At 43.5% G+C, this 18,032-nt stretch overlaps 2 protein-coding genes across 7 annotated transcripts in view; one reads left to right on the forward strand and one right to left on the reverse strand.

Annotated features, from left to right (window-relative positions):
• Window positions 1-11,280, reverse strand: part of MLLT3 (MLLT3 super elongation complex subunit) — a 270,826-nt gene extending 259,546 nt beyond the window's left edge. For 2 of the 5 annotated variants that reach the window (XM_075825963.1, XM_075825938.1), the window contains exons 1-2: window positions 10,247-11,279; window positions 5,594-5,774 (exon numbers count right to left, since the gene is read on the reverse strand). In XM_075825963.1, the coding sequence (XP_075682078.1) occupies window positions 5,594-5,774; window positions 10,247-10,249 (184 nt within the window). In that variant the 5' untranslated portion in view covers window positions 10,250-11,279. Of the gene's footprint in view, window positions 1-5,593; window positions 5,775-9,591; window positions 9,709-10,246 lie in introns of those variants that run through there. The other 3 variants (XM_075825946.1, XM_075825954.1, XM_075825973.1) reach the window with 3 other exon arrangements.
• FOCAD (focadhesin) overlaps window positions 10,006-18,032 on the forward strand; it is a 407,831-nt gene continuing 399,804 nt past the window's right edge. For both annotated transcript variants that reach the window (XM_075825910.1, XM_075825919.1), the window contains exons 1-2: window positions 10,006-10,103; window positions 13,737-13,910. The gene's annotated coding sequence lies outside the window, so the exon portion shown is untranslated. The remainder of the gene's footprint in view (window positions 10,104-13,736; window positions 13,911-18,032) is intronic.

Genomic DNA, 18,032 nt, shown 5'->3' on the forward strand with positions numbered 1-18,032 from the left:
CTAGAGAAAACAGAAGGTAGGTAAAGTATGGCGTACATACATAAGGGGTCATACCCTTCCCCAAGGGTGAGACTCACGTGACCCTGGGACATATCTGGAGTTCCATCAGGATGAGGAAGTTCCATATCGCAACAGGTAACAGGCAATGCAATATGCAATCCACAAAAAATAAATCCAAGTTAGAGTTATCAGCTCTAACTACATACCTGCGCGTGTCCCTTTAAATGCAGGCGTTTTGAATTTCCCGCCTTCCAAGATGGCCGCGGACCGGAAGTAGCCCGACGTCATTTCCGGTCGGCTATTCGTCCAGCGTGTACCTGGAGTGCAGCCGCCATAGCCGGCGCTAAGGCTTGCTATGCGGTGCAGCGAGGATCCCTGCCGGTGCGTCCATGCCTATGGAGCTGCCGGTCCCCGCCTGGTCCACAGTCCGGCCGAAGCCTGCTTGGGAAACCCCAGCCCCCACACACTACCAGAACCCTGCCTAGGATTCCTCCGGTACGTGTCTTAGGGAGGGAGCTAAGGGACCCGTCGTATGAGGGGTGTTAGCCTGGGCTTTAGGGGGGAGAAGGGGGAGTGCACGGACCCCCCGAACTTGCCCCCTGCCCGAGTTTCTTTCTGCACTAATACAGGAGCGACGCTCTCTGCTCCTGACCCTTGTGGGGACAGGAAGAACACTGGCAAGTGGGTGGTGGGAGGGGCCTTTTTAACCTCTCTGTCTTCCTGTCCCTACAGAGGTCAAGAGGGCAACCTCCTGTAGTGCTGTCATGAGGGATGTACTGGAAATATGGATTACCCCTTCAATAGCAAAGAGCTACCATGAGAAAACATCACTAGTGACTTAGAGGCCCTATCTTCATTAGAATAAATACAAATATTCATACATTTGCAAACAAATCTGTGGGAATTCTGGAGCGGAGGAAGAAGATTTACTGAACTCGACAAATTGAAGGTTTTGTATCTCTTCTGCTAACTTTGAGGGGAAACCTGATCGCTCCATATATTGTGTTTAACTGCTGAACAAACTGTACGCCATTTGAGCCGAGGGTTCCCCAGATAACTTCCCTCTGAACTAGTTTATGACCACAAACCTGGAGCTCCAGCTCTACATGCAATTACTCTGGTACTAGTAAAGAGGCATTTCCATAGCCTATTGTTCTGTGTTAAAGGGACAGTGTCAGGATTTATTTATTTTTTATTCATTTCTGTGTTTTTATTTAATAAAATATTATATTGACTAATTTCTCACACACAATGTTTTTTTTAACACTTTCTTACTGTACTGGGGGCTGCCATGTTTTATTTCATTTGTGTATGTGTCTCTTGACAACACATACACAGATGGAATACGGCAGCTACAGGGCATAGGACACAATGAACGGCTCCCGTTCAATGCTTCTGCCATCTGGCTCTGTACTGCGCAGACGCAGGTCAGAGTCACACAGCAGAGAAGCTGGTTTGTAGGCGCCATTATGAAGACTGGCTGCACTGCAGGTAAGGTGTGTGTGTCACTGTTTGTCTCTCTCTCTCTCTCTCACAGACCTCCGCTCTAGTGACCCCCGGCGGGCCCCCCCCACTCTTGCTGACAGTCTCCTCCAGCATCACCATACAATCTTGCTAACAGTCTCCATCATCACCACCCAATACTGCTGACCGTCTCCTCCAGCGTCACCATACAATCCTGCTGACCGTGATGCTGGAGGAGACGGTCAGCAGTATTGGGTGGTGATCCTGGAGGAGACTGTCAGCAGGATGGAGGGATAAAGACATTTAGCAGGAGAGGCATGTAAAATGCGCAAAAAAAACAAAACGTGTCAAATACACGCCGTGTGAACCTGTCAACTGAAAAGTCATTCACTTCACTTTCATAATTCTAATGGTATCTTCACACAGTGTTTTCAGCTGAAACGGCTGAAAACTTGGAAGCAGAAGGCCTACAAGCATCTGCCCATTGATTTCAATGGGAAATATGGCGGGGCATTTTTTTACGCGGCCATTTTCCAAAAACGGCACGTAAAAAAGAAGTGCATATCACTTCTAGGGACATTTTTGGAGCAGTTTTTCATTGACTATAGAAAAACAGCCGTAAAAAAACGCTGCCAAAATCCGGACACTGCTTAGCAATTTGAAGACACCTTTTCCTGGCTTGTGGGAGGGTGGGGGTGAGATTCCCTCCCACATTTACGGCAGCTGTGAGTCAGGTTGCTTTGCCTTATTCACCTTGCTGTAATTCTGGGAAGTGCTCCATCTGGTGGCCAACATAGGGAAAATGTCAACTTATTATTGAATTTTTAATACTTTCCACCATACGGAAAAAAAGAAAAAAAATACTTTAAAAATATAATAGAAATAAGTAATTTACTTAAAAAAAAATAAAAAAAAAGGTTTCATTCGTGACACATTCCCTTTAAGGACCTTAATGGAGATTACAGTTAGGAGCCATCCTTATGAAATCACATTAAAGAGCAATAAAGAACAAACAGGGCATGGAGGGTGCATAATGCCGAGATGGAATACATAATAGAATCCTTGACATGATAATCCCACAGGGAGGTGTTCTCTCTTCTCTTTAATCTGTATGCTGCTGCCTCAAGAATTACCAGCACTCCCATTACTTACTGCCCTGCAGCTACTGGCGATATATAAGTGACGTACAGAAAACCCTAAATCGTGCCTCTTATATACATTTCTACACCAACTCTGAGAACGTATTACTAGAGGGGAAAAAAACCACAGTTGGGAAATACCCTGTGAGATTTAAATTTAGATATTGAGCTTTCATTTGTAGCATCTTAGATCAGAGGTCATACGTTACTCAGTCTTTATTCAGAGATCGCTATACGGTAAACGTTGTGAGCGAACAGCAGAGCGGATTTACCATAGAGCTGTTCTAAGAAACTGCACGAGTTCAAGATGCCAATAAAGATTGCTGATCAGACGTCAGATAGCAGACAGAACCGTGGGATGCTGAACAGAGCCAATGAAACCATCTCACGAACATGTTTTTGACCAGCATTAATCTATTCACTCAGATTTTTTAATACAAGATCGCAAACCAAATTATTAGATTGTACACTAAACCGAACACATTCAAATGTAATCATATGAATTTGTTACATTGAAACATTTTAGCAGGTCCATTTTAAACTTATTCCAGGTTCACACGTCGTGGATTTGTCGCAGATTTCCCACTTTGCAAAGCAAAGGGTGAGATTCGTATCAATTGTGAAACAAAATCCACGAAGTGTGAACCAATAGGGTAATAGTTGAGAAATATAAAAGCAAAAAAAGGTTGGGTTGTTATGGCAACGCAGACTAGATACAGTACAATTTGGAGGCTACAGATTTTTATAAAATGTCCCTCAAATTCCTTCATTTTAATTGAAATGTTTATTTAGGCATTTTAGCAATACACAATATTTTGAGTCCATTGTCACATGTAAAGTTAATACAGTTGCAATATATCTACACATAGCAGAACTTGAAAAAGTCATATCTGCTGTACAAACCACCACAATAACAAACTGATGGGAATAAACTGTGCTAGTTAGGGCCTGTTCACATCAGCGTTCGCTTTCCGTTCCAGGGTTCCGTCTGAGGTTTCCGTCGGGTGAACCCCACAACGGAAAGTGAAACCACAGCTTTCGTTTCAGTCACCATTGATATCAATGGTGACGGAAACATCGCTAATGGTTTCCGTTCGTCACCATTCCGGCAGGTTTCCGTTTTAACTACGGAATCAATAACGCAGTCGACTCCACTATTGATTCCGTCGTTAAAATGGAAACCTGCCGGAATGGTGACGAACGGAAACCATTAGCGATATTTCCGTCACCATTGATATCAAGGATGATGGAAACGGAAGCTGTGGTTTCAGTTTCACTTTCCATTGCGGGGTTCACCCGACGGAAACCTCTGACGGAACCCCGAAACGGAAAGCCAAAGCTGATGTGAACAGGCCCTAACATAGTCATGCACACAAATATATTACTATTTGATAAATAATATCAACCTCGGTTAAGGTCATCCTCCAATCTATTTAAAGGAGTTGTCTGCTTTGACCATTGCATTTTATTAGCTGGGTCACTTGATAAGTAGATAACTGGGGGTCCTACGGCTGGGTCCCCAAGTGTTCTGCTGTAATTTGTGGGGAAATCGGACAGCCTGTGTACAATTTCCATGCAGCGCTGCCACAGGCAAAATTAAGAGTTACACGGATCTCGTTTAAATCAATGCATAATCCACGTAACGCACACACTGGTTCCTCCAGAGCTAGAGATACTCTTTGTAGCTGCTCTTTGCTCTGGCTAACAGATGAGGGCCGGCACTGAACATGAGACTCCCCTCTATTAAAATAGTTGTCCGGTTTCATCAAATTAATGTTATTTTTTTGTAGAATTAAAAGTTACACAATTTTCCAATACACGTCCTCTATTAATTCCTCGGTTTTCAAGATCTCTGCTTGTTGTTATTCAGTAGGAACATCCTGCCCGCTCGAGCAGGTCTGCTCCCAGCCCTCACCTACCTCTGCTAGCTGAGAGGATGGAGCTTTTACTGCTCCCAGTGGGGCAGATTTATGTTGACGCAGTGTTGTAAAAAAGGCTGCTGCATCAGAATAAAGCCCATTAGTAACCGCCGTGAAAAGGCGTATTGGTGGTCACTAATGGGTTAAACAAGACCTTAAATAATACCACAAATTGTAATGTATGGCTAGAGGTCTTTCAAATTTGGTAATTCGCAAGTCTGCCATATTACAGTAAGACTTTGCATTTAACATTTTTCAACAAGCCGCCTAAATACATTATATTCAACAATTTAAAGACATTATATATTCTCAAAAAATGACAGAGAGATATATATATTTCTATCATAGAACATAAATCAACAGCAGTAAATGTTGCCAGTGGAGAGATTAGAGTAGCAGAAACATATACAGACCACTGAGGGACTAATGCATTTCCTGAAGAATCACACAATTGGGGGCTTAGTGATATCTATTTACACAGAAACCCAAATCAGAGGGGGAAATATGCAATGTATACATTAAATCTAGACAGGAGGTCTGTCTATTTAAACTCTGGAAAGTAAACATTTTACTGCTCAAAGCTTCCATATGTGCGCTGTAAATGTCTTCATCAGGCTCCTTCAGCGAGCCCAGCCAAGCAATGGGAGCGGGTGATCTAACAGCAACCCCATTCAACAAATATGGAATATGAGAAAGTTGGTGAGAAGCCAGGGAGAACAGCTTTCCTTTACTCTGGTGAAACATTTTATATACCTTCCAACAAATACTACACTTTGCAAACAACAAACACTTCCCCTGTCGCAAAGAAAACAAGCTACTTCTATAAAGAACCATTTTTATCATATAAACTGATCAACACAAAAGAAGACCAAAGCAGGAACGTCACAATTTAGTAGGCATGGTGCTACAAGAAAGATTTATCCGAAAATCTGATTTAACAATGAGAATATAGTTAACCGGGTAAAACAGGTTTCGTAGAAGACATTGAAGGCCGAAAACCAAAACTTGGGAACGGTCAATGGTTACTCCCAAAATGGAACACATGCACAATAAATCGCTTTGGATCCTTACCTCGTTTGGGTCTTGGAAAGCTTTCGTGTAAGTGAAAAACAACTTTCTCCACAAAGTGCTGAATGTTACTATGATCCGGTCCTCTGACAAATACCATCCAATCGTGGGTGAATCCCTCGAGTGTTGGTTTTTTCCTAACCTGGGCTCGATGACCCAGTTCTAGCTTTACTTGTACAGCACACTGAAAAGCACAAAACAAAAAACACAGCAAATCAGTAGGCTAATGTTAAGAAAGAGAATAGGTTTATGAAAGGTAGAAGTATGTGCGTGTTCTTGGTCTTTAACGTTATACACTAAAACCTCTCCAGGAGACCCCCTCTTTGAGAAGACCACCCAAGGTCCTATATGGGGCGTAAAAACAAGCGCTGATCAACAAGACAGCTCGTTGATCGGCCCTCGTTTGTTCCTTTCACATGGAGCCATGATCAGTAATGTATGGGGACGAACAATCAGGGAGATGCGCTGCCGACAACGATAATTTTTATTTCTGCATAAAACGAGCAGATCAGACAATGAACGAGCGTTTGTTCATTCATCGGCTATTCGTTGCTCTGTTTATACAGTGTAATAATCAGAAACAAGTGTTCATATGAACGCTCGTTTTCCCGATAATTGGCCCATGTAAAAGGACGAAGCTCCAGGCACAGCCGCTACATATGTGCACGGCGCTGTGCCTGGTAAACACTAAAGAGGCCAAGGCAACGAACGCCGCGTCCCCATCAGTCAGCTGACCGGTGGGGGTGCCGGGAGTCGAACCCTTCACCGATCTGATAAGGATAATACATCAATATAAAATGCCTGGAGAACCCCTTTAACCAAAAATTTGGACTGAAAAATATTTTTAACCCCAAAACAGCGTTAACAAACCGTCTCCTTATTTCACCACCTTCGTCACATGTCAACTGTCTCTAAATTGTATTTATGGCCGTTTTATTTAAGATGGTGCTCCCATGGTGTGTACTAGATCACCCGATATCCTACTACATACAAGATTGAGTATATGCATGATGTAATCTCAACCTCCTCTTACCTAGAGCTGACAGGAATCGGTCAGTGTCCCTCCTTTCCTGTACAATGCCGAAATCTCACACACGCTCAGTACAAGCTGCAGGCTCCCTGCATCTCACACATGCTCAGTACTAGCTGCAGTCTCCCTGGCTCTCAAACACGCTCAGTACAAGCTGCAGGCTCCATGGCTCTCAAACACGCTCAGTACAAGCTGCAGACTCCCCCGCCTCTCACACACGCTCAGTACAAGCTGCAGTCTCCCTGGCTCTCACACGCTCAGTACAAGCTGCAGGCTCCCTGGCTCTCTCACACGCTCAGTACAAGCTGCAGGCTCCCTGGCTCTCTCACACGCTCAATACAAGCTGCAGGCTCCCTGGCTCTCTCACGCTCAGTACAAGCTGCAGGCTCCCTGGCTCTCTCACACGCTCAGTACAAGCTGCAGGCTCCCTGGCTCTCTCACACGCTCAGTACAAGCTGCAGGCTCCCTGGCTCTCTCACACGCTCAGTACAAGCTGCAGGCTCCCTGGCTCTCTCACACGCTCAGTACAAGCTGCAGGCTCCCTGGCTCTCTCACACGCTCAGTACAAGCTGCAGGCTCCCTGGCTCTCTCACACGCTCAGTACAAGCTGCAGGCTCCCTGGCTCTCTCACACGCTCAGTACAAGCTGCAGGCTCCCTGGCTCTCTCACACGCTCAGTACAAGCTGCAGGCTCCCTGGCTCTCTCACACGCTCAGTACAAGCTGCAGGCTCCCTGGCTCTCTCACACGCTCAGTACAAGCTGCAGGCTCCCTGGCTCTCTCACACGCTCAGTACAAGCTGCAGGCTCCCTGGCTCTCTCACACGCTCAGTACAAGCTGCAGGCTCCCTGGCTCTCTCACACGCTCAGTACAAGCTGCAGGCTCCCTGGCTCTCTCACACGCTCAGTACAAGCTGCAGGCTCCCTGGCTCTCTCACATGCTCAGTACAAGCTGCAGTCTCCCTGGCTCTGGCTATTCATATCCACATACCAGAGCAATCATTCGAAGGCCGAATTCAGACGACCATGTGGAAACTCGGACGTGACGTTTTTCACGTCCGAGTTGACTCCCCCCGTGCGGGTCCCGTTTTCACGGCTCCTCAGACTTGTCTATCGAGGGATCCGTGAAAACATTAGAAAATAGGACATGTTCTACAACGGCCGTGTGAACGGCCCCATTGAAATACATGCATCCGTGTGACGGCCATCGTTTTAACGGCCGTCACATGGGCGTATATCACGGTCGTCTGAATTTGTCCGAATACAAACGAATATCAGAAAGTCTAGAATGCACATTCTAATGATGGCCATGCACTAGAGATTTTGTTCAGCCGAAAGACTATTTCGATAAATTTTTGATGACGGTTTGCGCCCTTTTGTGACACGAATGAGCGTAACAGACGCGGAGCAAAAACAGATAACTATGAGAAAATGTATCTGCCGTGTTAGTCCGGCACAGTTTTGTAAAGTCATTCAAGCCAAACAGATCTAGAAACCCACGCCAAGGCCAAAGATCAATGCAGATATCGAAAGGCAATTTGCCCTTTTAACTTATGGCGTCGTCATGCAAAATGACGACATTCAGACAAACCACGAATGACACGTCGTTCGGAAGACCGCTGTCTGAAATCACTAATGTATGGCCAGCTTAACGCCAGCATAAAGCCTCTGCGAAGGCTGGGTTCCCATGTAGCGTAAACGCGGTGGAATTTCCCCATCAAAATTCTGTGCGGAAATTCCGCAGCATTTACAGTAGAAGCAGAATGAATGAGACTTGCTACTTTTTTGTTGCGATTTTTCCCCATTGAATTCAATGCTGATGTGAAACCTGCAACAAAAAGCCAAGTAAGGCGACTTCTGTGGCGGATTCGAGAGGAAAAAAAAAAAGGATTTTTTTTTTTTTTGGTTTAAAAGGACTAAAAAAAAAGCTTATACTTACCCCCGAGCTTTGTCATAACAACGCTTTCCTCTGTTCTTCCAGGCCGACCTCCTGAGAGGACGTTACATCTCATGTGACTGCTGCGGTTAACCAAAGGCTGCATCGTCATCTCAGGAGGCTGGACAGCACGGACAACGGAGGGATGCGTCACCATGACTACAGCTGGGGTATGAACGTTTGATTTTTTTTTTTCCAGCGCCGCGGAAAATCCACCTGAAAAACGACATAAAAATGTGGTGCACGTTTTTGACACGGTATATGCTGCGTCGTTTTACGCAGCGTATCTGACCCGTGGGAATCCGGCCTAAGTGTCTTTCAAAAAAGGTTAATGCATTAGCGGTGAGTTATCCGGATAGTGATCATGTTCACCAGCAGTCACTCAATGACACGTGATCATACGCAATCATTCCGGTATTGGGTAAAAAACGGTCAGGACTATGGCCAGCTTCAGGCTCCCTTCACATTTAGGACCAGTACGTTTATATAAAAAGTATAATGTAACTGGAACTATAGGGGTAGGGTATGCAAAATCTGTATTCTTCTGCCATGTTTCATACCATTTCATAAGAATACTGTTCAATACAAGTCAACGGGTAGACAGATCCAAATAGAAGTTTGGATCTGTAAAATATTAAGATATACCGAACGTATACCAAACTACGGTGCTGCGCACACCGACATCAAGGCTTTCATTTTCAGGTTTCCGTTTTTTTTTTTTAATAAAAGATCAAATAATTCAGCACGCTACGCAAGTCTGACTGTCAAAGAGCAATGGAAATCTGACGCAAGTGTGAACACAGACTTATACTACTTTTTCATGTATATAGAAAATTAAACATGTTAAGGTTTACCTCAACTAGAGAGATATATATATATATATACACACACACACACACCTACGATAGATAGATAGATAGATAGATAGGAGTAATAAGTAAAAACATGTATAAACACAATACTCATTTCATTGACAAAGACCAGTTAGACACATGTCAGGAATTCGATCTTTAGACAAATGTCTCCTGCAGTCATTACCTGTGTGATGTGGATGGCATTTACCCCATGTCATGCGTTACTTCTGACTAAACCTCCCACTCAAGACAATACATGAGCATGTGCAGCATTACATGAGGAGGGATCTCCGGTGTTACTAGTCATACAAAGGAGCTGGGAGCATTGTATGATATACACACCAATACTAATAACGGAGGTAACCAGCCGACACAGTCCGGTCACGTGACCCCCGCAGGCGATTTTCACACCACGTACGGATGTATGTGCCTGGCTAAACTCGGGCAGATGTCCATGGCAACCAATCTGATTGCCGCTTTCATTTTGCTATTACAGGTTGAAAATGAAAGCAGTGACGTGATTTGTTGCTATTGGCAACTGCATCAGTATTCCTTAGCGGTAATTTGAATCCATCTCCCTTTGGCACGTTTCACCTCAATATGAGAGACAACACTATTGCCTGCTACTGAGACAGCCTAGTCTCCCACCACCAGCCCCCATACATCCCGAGACCACCGGCCGTATGAGGTGTATAGGTATGTAAGTGTATAGGGGATATCCAGGGAACACGGTGCTACTGGGGGTGTAGATATAATGCAGCTAGGTGCAGGGGAGTGGGGGTGTCACTGGCAATCTTTAACCCCTTGTAACACATAGCAGAAGCAGAGAGAGAACGCACCATGCTAGCGGCAGCTGCAGCTACTGGAACTCCGGGCTGCCTTTATGTGGAACTGAAACCAGCCTGTAGATCCACCGTCCTCCTGCTGATCGCCAGATCCCGATCCACCTCCTGCAGGTGCTTGATTAGAATCCACTGTGATCTCCCACCTCACCAAACACTCCTCGTGCCAGGATAATCCAGGTGCGAGTTCAAGAAAAGCAATGTACATTAAGATCCAGTTCTTGGTACCGATCCACTCTTCATGAGGGCTGCTTTAATCCAGTTCCATGATTCTGCACAGCACACCGCCCCAGGTGCTGCCGATCCACACCGGGCTCGTACCCTCGGCGATCCCAACTCTCAGATCATGCCAATGCACGTCATACTGCCCATCCTATGGGCTCCGCACGGTTAGATCCCTGTGATGCTTTCAATCCAGGCTCTTTGCCACTTTGCAATGCCGGTCCATATGCCCATCTACTTTCCGATCGGCTCCAGCGCATGCCCCTTAAATCGCTGGGCAGCTTTTATCAGCTAGTGCAAACGGGTATAAGAATGTAAAGACAACAATAGCAATACGAAGCGAAATTATAGTAACGATGATAATCCAGGGTGATGTGAGCAGCAGCAATACATAGATGGCAGTGCTGCAGGCTGAGCCGGTCTGCAGAGGGCTGCATTAAGGAAAAGGGTTTGTTCCACCCCCTATACTCACCGAGCTGGCCATGCCTAGGGGCTGGGGCAGCCTCTTATTCCTCCTCCTTTAAGTTTTATTTGTGCTGCCCTCACCAACAGGGAGGGAGAATCAGGAGGAGGGCAGCAGCAGCTTGATAGCAGCTAACATTGCGCTTTCCCTCAGCCCTATCTGTCGGCTTCTCTCTCCCCTTGTCTCATTACGCTGAGCCCGGTGGCTGGCAGCTGAGGCGCATGCGCACTGGAGCTGCCGCTAGACAGAACACACGCCAAAGGAGGGAGGGTTTGGTAGAGAAGAAAGAAAAAAAATATGAAGAAAAAAATCAAGAGCAGGAATAAAAATGTAGAAATCCATATTGTTGTTGTTGAGCAACTGAAAAAAAGAAATACATAAAAGCGCGCCCTTATGGCTGTGACTTAGCCTAAAGTGCACTGGGGGTTAGGAGACGGGATAAAACAGGAAAAGGTGAGAGGAGACTGAGGGAATGGGGTGAAGGGAATGGTGAGGCGGCTGTCTCTGGAGTAAAAGAACTACACCCTAGACACAAAGTGCGCTACACTACAGGTGACAAATGGTTCACAGAAAGATAACACCTGAGGGGAAGGAAAAGGAAGGGGCTACAAGATGTCAACTGAGCGAGGCAATGAATGACAGTTGTCGCTCCTTAGAAATACTGGCTCCTTATAATTGCGATATACTTTACAGTGTAAGCACATGTTCACACCTATCAGCGGGCGTCTGAGGTATCCACCCGGCAGTGGTAGTTTTTTTTGTGCTGGATAAGAAAACGTTTCATACTGAGAAATTTGACAAAATAGTGACCATAGGTGAAAATTCAGCCTATCCATCTGACAAAATGCTGTTGACACTTATCTATCTATCTATCTATCTATCTATCTATCTATCTATCTATCTATCTATCTATCTCATATCTATCTATCTATTCCATGTCTATCTATCTATCTATCTATCTATCTATCTCATATCTATCTATCTATCTATCTATCTATCTATCTATCTATCTATCTATCTATCTATCTATCTGTCTATCTATCTATCTCATATCTATCTATCTATTCCATGTCTATCTATCTATCTATCTATCTATCTCATATCTATCTATCTATCTATCTATCTATCTATCTATCTATCTATCTATCTATCTATCTATCTATCTCTCTCATATCTATCTATCTATCTATCTATCTATCTATCTACCGTGTTTCCCCGAAAGTAAGACAGTGTCTTACTTTCTTTTTATCCCCAAAAGCCCCACTATGTCTTACTTTCGGGGTATGTCTTATATTGGAAAAAAATTGTCGAATTATTTATTTTATTTTTTTCACAAACTTTATTTAACTGTTTTACATTTTTTTTTTTAGTCCCACCAGGGGACTTCACTATGCGATGTGCCGATCGCATATATAATGCTTTGGTATACTTAGTATACCGAAGCATTATTGCCTGTCAGTGTAAAACTGACAGGCAACCTATTAGGTCATGCCTCCGGCATCGCCTAACAGGCAGATGCTGAAGGCAGACCTGGGGGTCTTTGTTAGACCCCCGGCTGTCATGGAAACCCGACGGCGACCCGCGATTTGTTTGCGGGGGCGCCGATCGGGTGACAGAGGGAGCTCCCCCCTCTGTCAAACACATTAAATGCCGCTGTCACTATTGACAGCGGCATTTAATGGGTTAAACTGCCGGAATCGGCGCGCGCTTCGATTCCGGCAGTTGCAGCAGGAGCCAGGCTGTGTATAACAGCCGTGCTCCTGCCGCTGATGGAGACGTATGGAGAGGGGGGCGGCGCGGAAGTGGGCAGGAGGCGGCAATACCCCCGTGTTTCCCCGAAAGTAAGACATATGTCTTACTTTCAGGGTACGGCTTATATTAGCCGACCCCCCTGAAACCCCCGATACGTCTTACAATCGGGGGTGTCTTACTATCGGGGAAACACGGTATCTATCTATCTATCTATCTATCTATCTATCTATCTATCTATCATCTATCTATCTCATATCTATCTATCTCATATCTATCTATCCCATATCTATCTATCTCATATCTATCTATCTCATATCTATCTATCCCATATCTATCTATCTATCTATCTATCTATCTATCTATCTATCTATCTATCTATCTATCTATCTATCTAATATCTATCTATCTATCTATCTATCTATCTATCTATCTATCTATCTATCTATCTATCTATCTATCTATCCCATATCTATCTATCTATCTATCTATCTATCTATCTATCTATCTATCTATCTATCTATCTATCTATCTATCTATCATCTATCTATCTATCTATCTATCTATCTCATATCTATCTATCTATCTATCTATCTAATATCTATCTATATCATCTATCTATCTATCTATCTATCTATCTATCTATCTATCTATCTATCTATCTATCTATCATCTATCTATCTCCTATCTATCTATCTATCTATCTATCTATCTATCTATCTATCTATCTATCTATCTATCTATCTATCTATCTATCTATCTCATATCTATCTCATATCTATCTAATATCTATCTATATATCTATCTATCTATCTATCTATCTATCTATCTATCTATCTATCTATCTATCTATCTATCTATCTATCTATCTATCTATCTATCATCTATCTATCTATCTATCATCTATCTATCTATCTATCTATCTATCTATCTATCTGTCTGTCTGTCTGTCTGTCTGTCTGTCTGTCTGTCTGTCTGTCTGTCTGTCTATCTATCTATCTATCTATCTATCTATCTATCTATCTATCTATCTATCTATCTATCTATATACAGAGTCAGGCAGCGTGTGGGTGCAAGCTCTGAGGAACAGACCAAGTTCCAAGTACATACAAATCGAAAAATGAGCAGCAACTCCAAAGATCAAGTGAAAAAAATGGGTACTTTATTGCCCGTCCACTGGAGCCTTTCTCAAGCAAATGACTAGTGTGAGTTCACACATTATAACAGGTATCAAACATAAGTGCTGTTTAACAGTAATCAATAGAAAATGCAGACGTTTGTACATAATGGACTGTGCAAATTACAATACATATACGTGATTATGGATACAGAAGCTGGATACATATGTAAAACTTTGTATTTGTATATACAGACAAATAAAATGTAAAAAACATCACAACAAGGTGATTAGCGCAAAGGTGCAGTGAGTTAAAATCTATCTATTCACCTCCGAGTATACCGTGGGTGTAGCCGAAAACGGCGTCCGGGCAGCGCAAGTGCGCATGTCCGGAAATAAATCAAACTCAGGGTAACAGAACGAAGCGGCGCATGCGCCGTAAGGGAATGAGGACATAGAAGCCATTTTGGATTATGGAAAGCATGCCTGAGTTGCTCATACGCGCATGCGTGGGATAGTAGCGCTCGGTCATCCTGATACTAATATCTATATAGATTCAAGTTATAGGGTAGTATGGAATAATATCTGTTAGACTAAAGGGAACAACATGCAAGGATGTATCCATACATTTATGCACTAATAGTACGAGTGTATCCCTACATTCGTAGTAGTCAGGTAGCCGTGTGACCTCATACACTTGGAAGAATTTTTGGGGGAGAGGAGAAAGGATAAAGTGCCCATCAAGGATGGTCATAATCCAAGCTCCAAAATACGGAGTACCAGCAACCAGAACGTGCGTTAGCTTGCTCCTCGGCTGGTAGGGCATCCATATAACTCCCTAATGGTAGTGTGGTGGGGACCACACAAATGTGTATAGCGAGGGGACAAGGGTGGCATATGACATTTCAAAGTTGTGACATATAATGGACATCAAATGCAGGTTCCTATCAGGAGACCAATTATATGAGCGGTATACATAAGTAAATATATCCAATTACCCAAAAGTAGATATAAAGAAAAAACATGTAAAACACCAATAGGGTATCATAGAGGTGAAGGATACGAAGTGTGGATCAGTGTTCTCCAGTGTCCCTGCAACCTTCTCTATGTCGGTGAGACTACACTTGATCTTAAGACCAGACTCAACCAACACAGGTATACTATCAGGAAAAAGAAGCTAGATTTACCCGTGTCCAAACATTTTTGTGACATGGGACACAATGAGAATCAACTCAGGTTTTGGATACTTGACCACATCCCTCCCCTTAGAAGAGGGGGTAACAGGTCTAAACTGCTTAACCCCTTCCCGACATGCGCCGTACATGTACGGCGCTGTCGGGAGGTGCTTCCCGCAAAGCGCCGTACATGTACGGCGCAGTGATTGTGCGGGCTCAGGAGCAGAGCCGGCACCATCACCGCGGGGTGACAGCTGTATTATACAGCTGGCACCCTCCTGTAACTGCCAGGACCGGAGCTACTCTCCGATCCGGCAGATTAACCCCTCAGATGCTGCGCTCAATAGAGCGCAGCATCTGATAGGTTTTCACCCGATCGGCAACCCAGTTGTGCAATCGCTGGGTTGCTGTGGCAATCGGACGCCAGAAAATGGCGTCCGAGTCTGCCTTGTACGGGAGCCCATGAGGACCCGCCTTCGGCGTGTCCTCATAGGCTTGCTGTCAGTGAATAACTGACAGCGCTAATACACTGCACTTCGTATGTAGTGCAGTGTATTAGAGTAGCGATCGGGGCATCAGGCCCTCATGTCCCCTAGTGGGACAAGTCAGAAAAGTAAAAAAAAGTTAATAAAAATGTCGTAAAACAATAAAAACACACACATTTCAAATAAAAATAAAGCTAAACTGACTTTTTTCCCATAGTAAGACTTTTATTATGGGAAAAACCGTAAAAATTAAAAAAACTATACATAATTGGTATCGCCGCGTCCGTAACGACCCAAACTACAAAACTATTATGTAATTTATCCCGCACGGTGAACGCCGTAAAAAAAAAACATGAAAAACAGCGCCAGAATCTTTGTTTTTAGGTCACATCTCCTTCCAAAAAATGCTATAAAAAGTGATCAAAAAGTCACATTTACTCCAAAATAGTACCAATAAAAACGACAATCCGTCCCGCAAAAAATAATCCCTGACACCGTTTCGTACACGCAAAAATAAAAAAGTTATGGGTCTTAGAATGGCGACACAGAAAACAAATGATTTTATAAAAAAAGTGATTTTATTGTGCAAAAGCCGCAATACATAAAAAAAACTATATAAATTTGGTATCGCCGTAATCGTATCGACCCGCAGAATAAAGCCAACATGTAATTTAGGGCGCACTGTGGATGCCGATAAAAAAAACAATAAAAAACGATTCCAGAATTGCTTGTTTTTGGTAATTTCCTTTACCAAAAAATGAAATAAAAAGTGATCAAAAAGTCGTATGTGTTCTAAAATGGTACCAATAAAATCTACATCCCGTCTCGCAAAAAACAAGCCCGCACTCCGCTCAATCAACTGAAAAACAAAAAAGTTACGGCACTAGTAATGCGGTGATGAAAAACATCTCAATGCGCAGGCCGGAGGGGAACATTCCTGCAGTTTCAGGGCCCTAGTATTTAGGAACTAGGAAAGGGAATGGACATAGCACATCCGCTGGAAGCGAGGGCGCCCGTATTATACCAGCGCAAAACTTTCCCAGTAATATTTCCCAAACTACGAAGGAGAAAAAGTCCCCAAAAGGTGCAGAGCGATACAGAAGGGGAGTGAGAAAGAAAACTTTATCAGTGTGACACCGGCCTGCGCATAACGGATCGCTTCACAGCGTAACACACATCTATGGATAATTGTATTATTTACCCCATTATTATACCCTCTTATTATGCCCTGATGTACTCCGCACAGATTACATATGCCACCACATTATAAACTGAAATACCAGCAAAACCCCAAACAGAACTATTACCAAGCAAAATCCATGCTCAAAATGGCGGTCTTTCCCTTCTTAGCCCTACAGCGTGCCCAAACAGCAATTTATGGCCACAAGTAAGGCATTACCATACCCGGGAGAACCCGCTTAACAATTTATGGGGTAAGATTCTCTAGGGGCACAACATCTTGTGCGGTGAATGGGCAGATCAGTGGAAAAATTGAAATTTTCACTTTGCACCATCCACTGCGTATTCATTTCTGAAAAACACCTGTGATGTCTAAATTCTCACTACACCCCTTGATAAATGCATTTAGGGGTGTAGTTTCTAAAACGGGGTCACTTTTGTTTGGTACATCAGGGGTTTTGCAAATGCAACATGGCGTCCGCAAACCATTCCAGCAAAATCTACGCTCCAAAAGTTAAATACCGCTCCTTTTCTTCTGAATGCTCCCATATACGTAAATAGCCTATTATAACCACATATGGGGTGTTACCGTACTCGGGAGAAATTACTTTACAAATGTTGGGGTGCTTTTTCTTCTCTATTCCTTGTAAAAATGAAAAATGTTGATCTAAAACTACATCTTGTTGGAAAAAAAAAATATTTTTCATTTTCATAGCTTAATTCTAATTAATTCAGCAAAAAACCTTTGGGATCAAAATTTTCACTATACCCCTAGATGATTCCTCAGGGGGTGCAGTTTCCCAAATGGAGTCAATTTTGTGGTGTTTCCACTGTACTAGTACTACAGGGGCTCAGCAAATGTGACATGGCGCCCAGACACTATCCAAAATCCAAATGGTGCTAGTTCCATTCTGAGACCTACCGTGTGTCCAAACAGCCGTTTATGACCACATGTGGGGTATTGTTTTACTCGGGAGAAATTTCTTTACTAATTTTATGGTGCTTTTTCTCCTTCAGTCCTTGTGGAAATGAAAAAAAAAATACCTAAACCTACATTTTATTTGAAAAAATGTAGATTTTCATTTTTACGGTCTACTTCCAATAAGTTCTGTAAAACACCTGTGGGGTCAAACTGCTCACTATACCCCTAGATAATTTCCTCATGGGGTGTAGTTTCCAAAATGGGGTCACTTGTTGGGGGTTTCCACTGTTTTGTCCCCTCAGGAGCTTTGCAAATGCGACATGGCCTCCGCAAACCATTCCTGCTAAATTTGAGCTCCAAAAGCCAAATGGCGCTCTTTCCCTTCTAAGCCCTGCCGTGTGTCCAAACAACCGTTTATTACCACATGTGGGGTATTGTTTTACTCGGGAGAAATTGCTCTACAAATGTTGT

Source organism: Rhinoderma darwinii, chromosome 1 (genome assembly GCF_050947455.1).
Source record: "Rhinoderma darwinii isolate aRhiDar2 chromosome 1, aRhiDar2.hap1, whole genome shotgun sequence".
Taxonomy (NCBI): Eukaryota; Metazoa; Chordata; class Amphibia; order Anura; family Rhinodermatidae; genus Rhinoderma; species Rhinoderma darwinii.